This window comes from Myotis daubentonii, chromosome 9 (assembly GCF_963259705.1).
Source record: "Myotis daubentonii chromosome 9, mMyoDau2.1, whole genome shotgun sequence".
Classification (NCBI taxonomy): Eukaryota; Metazoa; Chordata; class Mammalia; order Chiroptera; family Vespertilionidae; genus Myotis; species Myotis daubentonii.
The window spans coordinates 27,981,224-27,991,662 of record NC_081848.1 but is presented as its reverse complement, the minus strand read 5'-3'; the positions used below and the strand labels follow the sequence as shown (position 1 = coordinate 27,991,662).

The 10,439-nt window shown below is 39.6% G+C and overlaps 1 protein-coding gene across 1 annotated transcript in view; it reads left to right on the top strand.

The window, feature by feature from the left end:
• Positions 1-10,439, top strand: part of NAALAD2 (N-acetylated alpha-linked acidic dipeptidase 2) — a 44,158-nt gene that overhangs the window by 26,685 nt on the left and 7,034 nt on the right. Inside the window, 8 exon segments of the mRNA XM_059708166.1 lie at positions 242-280; positions 282-355; positions 453-535; positions 2,666-2,729; positions 4,818-4,885; positions 7,162-7,253; positions 8,385-8,475; positions 9,819-10,083. Of these exon segments, the coding sequence (XP_059564149.1) occupies positions 242-280; positions 282-355; positions 453-535; positions 2,666-2,729; positions 4,818-4,885; positions 7,162-7,253; positions 8,385-8,475; positions 9,819-10,083 (776 nt within the window).

The following is a 10,439-nucleotide window of genomic DNA, read 5'->3' as shown; positions in this document are numbered from 1 at the left end:
CGAACATTAAAGAGAGAGATCATTTTACTCAACATTTGATGTTTTCTTTGGCTGATATAAAACAACTACATTTGAAAAAATATTTGTACTGATCTAAAATAAGACTCTCCCTTGTAGCGTTAATGTTTTCCTATGGAGTAACTCAAGCAAGAGGAAATTTATTTTAAAAAACATGTAAATTACAGCTATTTATAATGCATTCGAAGTTGTAGTTCTTTTGAACACATTCTTTTCCAGACAGGTATGTTATTCTGGGAGGTCATCGGGATTCTGGGTGTTTGGAGTATCGACCCAACCACTGGCACTGCTGCTTTACAAGAAATTGCTCAGAGTTTTGGGAAACTGATGAGTAGAGGTAAGTGATGTTCGGTGGGTGAGGACACAAGGTGACACACCGCTCTCCTTCATTCTAGGCAAATGTGCCTAACCGTGTGTGTTAACAATAATTACAGGATGGAGACCACGGAGAACTATCATTTTCGCCAGCTGGGATGCAGAAGAATTTGGACTTCTGGGATCCACAGAATGGGCTGAGGTAAACAAGTTCTTATTTTCTTGGTCAACCGGGAACAAGTATCTGTGCCTCCAGATGTCCACAAATAGATTCCACTGCCTAATATGGTTTTAATCTGAAGAAAGTCGAAAGTCTCAAGAGAACTTAAGAACTAGAGTTTGTTTTTATTTTCATATCAGTTTGGCAAGACAGAATAATCTCTTAAAAATCTCCTAAGTTCAGAAAATAGTCAAAACTAGTGAGCTGTTTCTGACAAGTGAATTGACTTATCTAAAAACTCGTACAGATCTCTAGAGTAACTTTTCAAGTGTTTGATGTTTCCTTGGAATTCTTCTAAGAAAACAAGAGTTTCTATTAAGATGTCTTGACTTTGATTATAATTTCACATGTATAGACTCCATATAAAATTGCAACCATATGTATATTTTACTATTCACAGAAGTGCCAGATTGTTGAGTATGTGGTAATTTTGTACATAGCATTACTTTAGGTAACTGCCTTACTTTAGAATTTCTGAGATTTATTTTTCTTTGGATATGATTTCCATTTGTGACTGGCTCTTAATGCTTTATCCTTTAGTGTCTCTCCTAGGCCGCCCTCTTTCATCTTTTCCCCTTAGCCTCTCTGTCAAGTAACTAAGTTCTTAAATGTACAAGGTAAGCTCACAATTCTTATGAAGGCATGTGCACTATATAAGCACTTACTCTCCCTCTACTTTCCTCTGTGTATCTTTTATAAGTCCAGGTATTTTTATAAGTCCAGATTTCCTAGGGTTGTTTGAAACATGTCAAACAATTCTTGACATTGACTCTAGTTCTTAAAATGCTTTCCTCCTGACTCACTTTCTCTTAACTTTACTTTAAAATAATATGAATCAAATCAGTATGGGGGTAAAATCACACACACAGTTACCGGTCTATCACTTATCCTTTTGACTCATTTTTATATCACAAAGTTTTATTATTACATTGCTTTGACAAACATGCTTTTTGAAAATTGACTATTTAGATTAATCAAATTTTATTAAGGTCGTTTACATTTAGAAATATGTAATTTCATGTGAATATATGTATACATAAATACATGTCTCTATAATTTTAGCAGCTTAAAATAAAGATCAAAGAAACCTAAGATATAAAATACTATGCTTTGCATTAATTTAAATATGTGGTGAAAAGATAATTTCAACAGTTTCTAGTTTTCTACCATATTTTTCATCATATTCAACAGCATACTTTAATTAATTAAAAAATCTTCCTTATTTCTAATGTAACTGTTATAATGGAAACTCCAACCCTATATTTACCCACAGCAGAGGTAACTAGCGTGTGGCCTGTGTGGGCAGTGCAGAGAAGTGGCAGTCCTCACTGGGCCATGACCTCTCACAGCTTTAAATGTTTTTTTATTATAGTAAGTTCTTATAAGTAAGGCAGTGAGAGAGAAGTAAAGGGTGCTCTCGCATATTCCCGTGTGTGTGACATTCATCTTCTCAACATAATCTTTCTTGGGGGTTGTGGGGAGGGAGAAAGTCAGAAACAGTCTTGTGTTTGTCCTAAAGGTCCTTCCTTTTCTCCCTCTAGTTTTGTTCTGCCTTCCTCTTTCTCTTTTTTTGTTCATATTTTCTAATTATCTTTAAAAAATAAATGAAATTTTCAATTTTTCAATTTTTTTGTACTTCCTTATTTTTCACTTAAAATGATACATTTATGTGGGTATCCATTATTAGTGGATCTCAAACTTCAGTGCATGTAAGGATTACCAGGGCACCTTTTGGAAAATACAGATTTCCAGGCCTTGCTTTCAGCAATTCTTAGGTCTGGGGTGGGGCCCAGAATCTGGGAGCCTCGCCCCTTCATATTCTGTCTGGTTTAGGGAATCAAAGAACCACACTTTGAAAGTACTTTTTCTCTGGGGCTGCCTCTATTGCTGTAAATAAATACCTACAGCAGCATAATCTTTTTCTTACTTGTGTTAATTTCATTTATGTTGTTGTCAACCAACCAGTTATCAGCATTTTTTAGAAATTATGGTCAAAGGCATAGGTATTTGATTCATAAAGTATTTGCAGACTACTTTTATACTCATTTATTTTGTCTCCATTCCCACAATTGTAATACTATGAATTAAGTAACAACTTTGCTTCAATTTTAGGAGAATGCAAAAACACTCCAGGAGAGAAGCATCGCTTATGTCAACTCAGATTCATCAATTGAAGGTACATTTAATGTATAACTAAGCTATCAAGCCTAATTTCTTTAGAATATTTACCATTTGGATTCCTGTTTAAAACTCCAGTATTAACTACGTCCTTCCTATAGAGGTATTAAAAAAATTTGGCTAAAATATTTCAAAAGAGGTGGTTTATAGAATATTTCACACAGAAATACTTTCTGGTCCTAGCTGGTTTGGCTCAGTGGCTAGAACGTTGGCCCACAGACTGAAAGGTCGAGGGTTTGACTCTGGTCAAGGGCATGTACATTGGTGCAGGTTCTACCCCAGCTCTGGTTGGGGCGCATGTGGGAGGCAACCCAATCAATGTGCCCTTCTCACATCGAGTTTCTCTGTCTCTATCCCTCTCTTCCACTCTCTCTAGACATGCTGTTGTCTAATGTCTTGCTATATACTAATTGAATGAATGCTGTAGCCTTACCATTATATATATATTTTTCCCACTAAACACCCTCTAAGAGACACTGCATTAATGACCCTTATGACATGGGAGCTGCTGTCCTAGCCACCAAAGTCCACTTAGACCTTCTGTGAAGAGTGCACTGCAGTCTCTCTTGCTCCTGAAGAACTATTTCCAGCCTAAATTTTTTTTATTGGTTTTTAGAAAGAAGGGGAGCATGAGAGAGAGATCAATTTGTTGTTCCACTTATTAATTCATTGGTTGATTTTTGTGCCCTGCCTGGGGATTGAACCCACAACCTTGGCATATCAGGACAATGCTCTAATCAACCATCTGGCCAGGGCTCCACCCTATTTTTAATTCCCAGGGAGTGATCCCATTGAAATTTGTTATCCTATCTAATAAAAGAGAAAAATGGTAATTGGCGTACGACAATACCCTTTTCATTGGCTAATCAGGGCTATATGCAAATTAACTGCCAACTAAGATTGGCAGTTAACTGCCAACAAGATGGCAGTTAATTTGCATATGTAGGCACAATGCAGGGAGGCGAAAGGGAAAGCAGGAAGAAGCCCCCTGCCACTGACAGTGATCAGAAACCCAGGGGGGAGCTAAGGGCTGGGGGGCAGGGCAAAGGCGGCCCTGGGGCCGCCTTTGCCCTGCCCCCCAGCCATGATCAGAGAATCAGGTGCCTTTGCCTCCCTGGCCAGTGATAGCAGGAAGTAGGGGTGGAGCCAGCGATGGGAGCTGGGCATGGTCGAAGCTGGCAGTCCCGGGAGCTAGGGGTCCCTTGCCTGGGCCTAAAGCGAAGCCCATGATCGCGGGGCCGCTGCAGCTGCGGATCCCCGCTGCCCGGGCCGGACGCCTAGGCCAGAGGCGTTAGGCCTGGGCAGGGGCGGAGCCTGCAACCACGGGGAGCTGGGGGTCCCCTGCCCAGGCCTGACACCTCTGCCAGAGGCCTCAGGCCTGGTCAAGGGGCCGATCCGGTGATTGGTGATCGGAGGGTGATGAGGGTCAACTCCTCTGGCCAAGGCATCAGGCCTGGGTCGGGAGCGGAGCCGGGGATTGGGGGGATATGATGGTCCCCTTGCCCAGGCCAGAAGCCTGGGTCAGAGGCGTCAGGCTTGGGCGGGGAGTGGAGCAAGCGATCAGAGGGAGATGGGGGTCCCCTGCCCAGGCATGATTCCTGGGCCAGAGGCTTCTGGCCTGGGTGGGGGCCAGAGCCAGTGATCAGGGGGAGATGGGGGTCCCCTGTCCAAGCCTGACACCTCTGGCGGAGGCGTCAGGCCTGGGCAAGGGGCCGATCAGGCAATCGGAGGGTGATGGGGGTCTATGCCTCTGGCCGAGGCATCAGGCCTGGGCTGGGGGCAGATCCAGTGATGGGAGAAATGAGGGTCCCCGCTGCCCGGGCCGGACGCCTAGGCCAGAGGCATCAGGCCTGGGCAAGGGGCCGATCCTGCGATTGGAGGGTGATGGGGGTCAACTTTTGAGGGCTCCCAGTATGTGAGAGGGGGCAAGCTGGGCTGAGGGACACTCCCCCCCCCCCCACACACCCAGTGCACGAATTTCGTGCACCGGGCCCCTAGTATAGTTATAATTAGAAAATAAAGTTAAAATTAAATATAGATTGGAATTTCATTGGAAAGTATTAAAATACTCTGCTTTATTTTTCAGGCAATTATACTCTCAGAGTTGACTGTACACCCCTTCTTTACCAATTGGTGTATAAACTGACAAAAGAGGTATGTACACAAGTAGATCTGTCTTATGTTTTCTGATGAATGGAACAGCGAATAAGTTTTTAACTAGCTGTACTTATTTTTAAACTGGTGACAGACATAGCTGATTTGTGTAAATAAGTCAGAACAAAGATCTCTAATACACTATGTGACAGTACAATTATGACAGCATTGCTAGCGTCTCTGTTCTAATAAGTTTGTATTGTGTCCGCTGAGCTGGAATGGAAAAGCCTTGGTTCAGAGATTGCCTTGGCTGCTCATTCATTCAACAAATATTTATTGAGTGGTTACTAGTTACCAGGTCCCATAAAATAAATTATAGCAGCAACAATGATAAAATGACAAGGTCACTGAATCCAAATACTTTGTAATCTAGAGAGGATACAGACCCATAAATGAGGAATTACAGTTCCCTGGAATATTGGATACTCTATACAATGAAGAACAGTTACAGAAGAGAACCTAAAGTCCCAGGGTAGCTGGGGAAGTTGGGAAGCATCAGGGGATGTTAACAGAATAATTAATGCTTAGGCTGTAGAACGGAAGGATGTGAAGGTGAGGGAGAAGGTGTAAGCAGAGGACACAGATCTCTCAAAAGATGTGGATGAAAGAACATACTTCCTGACCCGGAGGTAGCTCAGTATGACCTAAGCACAAAGTACGTTGTGGGAAGATGGTGAGAAACGGAGCATGACAAATCTACCAAAACTCAGTAGAAAAAGGACTCTCTTATTCTCTTGTAAGCAGATGATTACAAGCTTATCAACCTCTAATGTGTGTTATAAGGTAAGGTGGTGGGGAGGCTGAGCTTCCCCCCACCCCCATTTTAAAATATATATATTTACTGATTTTGGAGAGGGAGGGGAAGAACATATTCCTGCACGCCCCTTATTGGGGATCGAGCCCACAACCTGGGCCTTGACCAGGAACAGAACCATGGTCTCCTGGTTCACAGGTCGATGCTCAACCACTGAGCTACACTGGCCGGGCTGGGAGGGCTGAGCTTAAGAGCCTCCGTCTGATAGAAGAAATGGGACAAGATGTCCATGCAATGGAGGAGGGACAGCAACTGTGACAGTGCATATAGCCGAGACAGAAAAATCTGATCCAGGGAGCCCAACGGACAGGGTTCTGGTTAGTGTGAGACGGAGATGACTTGATTCCAGACAATAGAGAATTTTGCAGGGAAATTGACCCAAGCAGATTGTAGGAACTGGAACAGGACCTCAGCTATTGCAAATTGGCAGGAGCTGAGTAGATCCCAGGCAGTTGTCTGGAAATGAGCAGAACTTCCCTGTAGCACGCTAGCAGGGAGGGGATGCCTCTGTGCAGTAACTCGACTGTATGCTGAAGACCTCCTATGTGGTGATGAGGGAATAACCAACTCTGTATAAAGGCCAGAGAAGACGGCAGAGATGATTAAGTTGAGATGGGCACCATTCTCCCCATTTCCACAGGTAAGAACATTAGGGTTTAAAGCAAGACACCAAAGGTATCTGAGCTGATAAGTAGGGTCTGCCTTGGGTCCATTTTTGAACAAAGCAGTTATAAATGAACAAACTTCAACCAAAACGTGTGATAGATAATATGGATCTAAAATAGAGATGGTTAGATGTTAACTCCACAAACACATTTTTCCAACACATGCCCTTGCTTTTTCTGAGAGCAAAGAAAAGCAAAGTATAAGTGTGTAAGTATTCTTTTAATGAGGGTAATAAAAATGTTTATGTATACACAGAGGCTCTTAATATTCCCAAATAGAAATCTGAGGTTATGTAGACACATCAAATCCCAGCTTTACTAAAATATAATCAGACTTTCTAAACTAACATTCCTCTTCACCCACCACCAGGGTTGGTGACAAAACTAAGGTTTATAGTGACAGTTTCAAGCTCAGCTTCATAACCTAGATCTGTTGCCCAAGGACTCTTGCAATTCTTCCCAAAAACAATTTACTCTAAAGTAAATATTATATCTAATTCCCTCCCCCAGTACTTCCTATTAAAAGGAATTTAAATTGCCAAATGACATTTATTAAAAATATGAACCTCTATGTAAAAATTTACTAAAATAAGCAGAAAACTTTATCCTAGTTATTAGGCAAAATTACCAATAGGCAGGCATCATATACAAGAATTTGGGCTGGATATTTTTCTTATTTCCAAAAGCATATTTTTCTGCATCAACATACATATTGTTAGAAGTTGATGTTAACATGTGGTTTTACGTTGGCATAAATTTAGTTGCTTCTGCTTCAAATTCCCAGTATTTCTTTCCAGATCTCCAGCCCCGATGATGGTTTTCAGGGTAAATCTCTTTATGAAAGCTGGTTGGAAAAGGACCCTTCCTCTGAAAATACAAACCTTCCTAGGTAAGTTACTTGTTTGTATATTTTCTACCACAGGATAGATTATGAATTCCCCCTGCCCCTTGTTTTCCCCAGGCATGCAATGCGTAGGTGCCTCACCAACAATCTGAGTCAAGACAAACCTACAGGATTCCTCTGTGCAGCCTTTGATGTGCTGATCAGCCGGAACAGCCAAGTCTTTTAACCCACAGTAGAGAGGCGATCTAGTTTCACAAGATTTTAGTCAAGATTAGTTTGCTCCATTATTAAGCATTATTTTGCATTCTTATATAAAATTTCATTTAGACATGTATTGAATACTTAACATTATAACTTCAAATGATAAAGATGAAGTTAAAAAACAAATGATGGATTATTAGTTTCTAAATTTATTAATGGGCATTATCAGTAACTACCAAATTGTTAATCATACCTGTTAACCAACTTAGACTTTAAGTATAAATGTATTTCTTAGTTCATCTCATACAGCAGTTTTCCTGAATTCATTTTATATTTTCTACTTCAATGCTATTTCTAAAAGTAGCAGATGATGTGGTTTATGGCTTCATTCCATATTCCAAATACATCTGTGAAAGTTTAAATGTGTTTCCATTATAATGTTTCACATACTTAAATAGAAAAAAAAATTTAGATTTAGAAGGAGTATATAGTTAGGTTCTTCATGCATATGTAATTTTATATTCTATTATGACGTTTTCCATGTGATTACATTATTACATGTAAAACATATGTATATGCATAGTGGTTTCTTAATTATATACAAAGAAATATACTGTAATTAGACTTCCTCATTGCTATTTTCTGATTAGTCCATAATTCTGAGGGCAGGAACCATATCTTGTTTCCCCCTCTAAACAAATACCATAAATGCAGAAAATATGGAAGACAGCAGTCACTAGACTGCCGTCTTTGGTGGCATTGCTAAGCCCTGGTTGTGGGCTTTATGTTCATCACACCAACATCCAGCAGATAGTACCAAAGTGTCTTGGGGTGATATACCTTTTCCTAAATCCTACAAATGTGCCATTAAATTCCTTCTATTTTTGGGATGGGATTCACTGCCTCATCTATTTAACTTCGTATTATTTATGCATTCTCTCTCTGTATGTGTATGTATTTATATTCTACATCTAGAATCAACAAGCTGGGATCTGGAAGCGACTTTGAAGCTTATTTTCAGAGACTTGGCATTGCGTCAGGCAGAGCCCGTTACACTAAGAATAGGGTAAGCCATTTTATTTGGGATACATAGTACCTCATCCACATCTTTTTTGTTAAGAATTCTGTCATCTCACTGTTTGGTACAGGCACTGGGTGGACATGTGGCCTGTAAAGAATTTCAGGGATAGACAGACTGCATGCCCCTTTGCAAATGGATTGGATAGTAATTTGGGTTGTTTTGTGATTTTCATTGCCAGTTATTCAATGCTATAGTAGTTGACCAAATAATGTCAGGGACTTAGCTAGTGATCAGTGTTAAGTAGTAGTTCACATCCTTTTCCTGACACAGGCGTTGTTGGAAAATCTCACGCTCCTAGTCTGGTAGGTTTTGATGTGCTTTTCCTGGAGAAAATGTGCCGGTGGAGAACATTTCTGTTACAGGGAATGCAGCTAAGATTCTTTGTTACAAGCCTCTCTTCACATTCCCATACTGCCTGTCATTTGCGTCCAAGCTCTTGAATAGGCAACAAAACAGGTTTCTTTGAATTTTTAACTTGATCCTGGTTTGCATGATCGCCATTCAAACACATTGATGATATGCAAGTACTTAAATATGCCAATATAAAACATGTTTGCTTGCCTATGTTATAAATTATCATAAATCACACTGAATCTTAGAGTGAAGAAAAGCAATGTATAGCTTTGCAAATTGGCAGGAGCTGAGTAGATTTGTCAGATTTTAATAATTTTCAAATCATATTTGCAATATAACATCTTGCTTATATAGAATACAACTAAGAATGAAGTAGAATAACTCAAAGGCATACATTTGCATAGTGATACTCATTAATACTTTACCTCTTTCATTGCCCTTTCATTTTTATACTCTGTCATCATTCTGAACAATGTTACCTAGTTACCAAGACAATGCAGATTAAAACCAACTAGACAGAAGGATATTCCTTTTAGTGGTAACTAAAAGCAGTGAAAATGACAGCCTGATAGCAATGAAGATATGTAAAAACTAAAGTTAAGGAAGACCTAAGAAATAAAAAAAATATTTTAGTAATACTTAAACAGGGTAAATGGCATTTGGTTATGCACTGTTTGTGGAGACAGGGAAGGAGCTTAAACTTAAACTGCCCAGTACCTTTCATTCCCAACTGTCAAGTGTGCTCCTTTGCAACTGGAGTATGAACTCCTTAATCTTATCAGAAATACAATAAGGAGAATTTCCAAGCAGTATTTTGAATGAAGATTACATGAATTATATAGTGAATGGTAACTTTTTTGCTTCGTTGCAATAAAACTCAGAGTGCCATATAGCTGTATTTTCTGCAATCAATTTGAATATATAATGTTTGTACTTGGTCTCCCCTCCCACCCCCACCTCAAACCTTTCTTTAGAAAACAGAGAAGTACAGCAGCTACCCGGTATACCATACAATTTATGAGACGTTTGAATTGGTAGAAAATTTTTATGACCCTACGTTTAAAAAACAGCTCTCTGTGGCTCAATTACGAGGCGCACTGGTTTATGAGCTTGCAGACTCTCAAATCATTCCTTTCAATATTCAAGACTATGCAAAAGCTTTGAAAAACCATGCGACAAGTATCTACAATTTATCCAAGAAACACGACCAACAATTGAAAGACCATGGAGTATCATTTGGTAAGAAATGACTGAGCAGGTATTCTATAATCTGTAAGAGGTTTAAGATATTTTGTATCATCCTAGAGTTTATCCCTGCCTCACTTATTAGTTGTGGCTTCTAGAAAAAAAAAAATTTAACATCTAGTAAAGACTGATTTAATTTGGTATTTATAGGCTGAATCCATTTTGCTAAAGGTTGTGCTACAAATGTTGGGCTTTTCCTGTTATAAGACTAATATATTGATGCAGTACACCATCACACAAATATTGGAAAGTAGAGAAAACCAATTCCACTACATACATAACTATTACTGCATATGTCTTTTAATGTTTGTCTACATGGGGGATTTTTTTTTTTTTTTTTTTTTACAGTT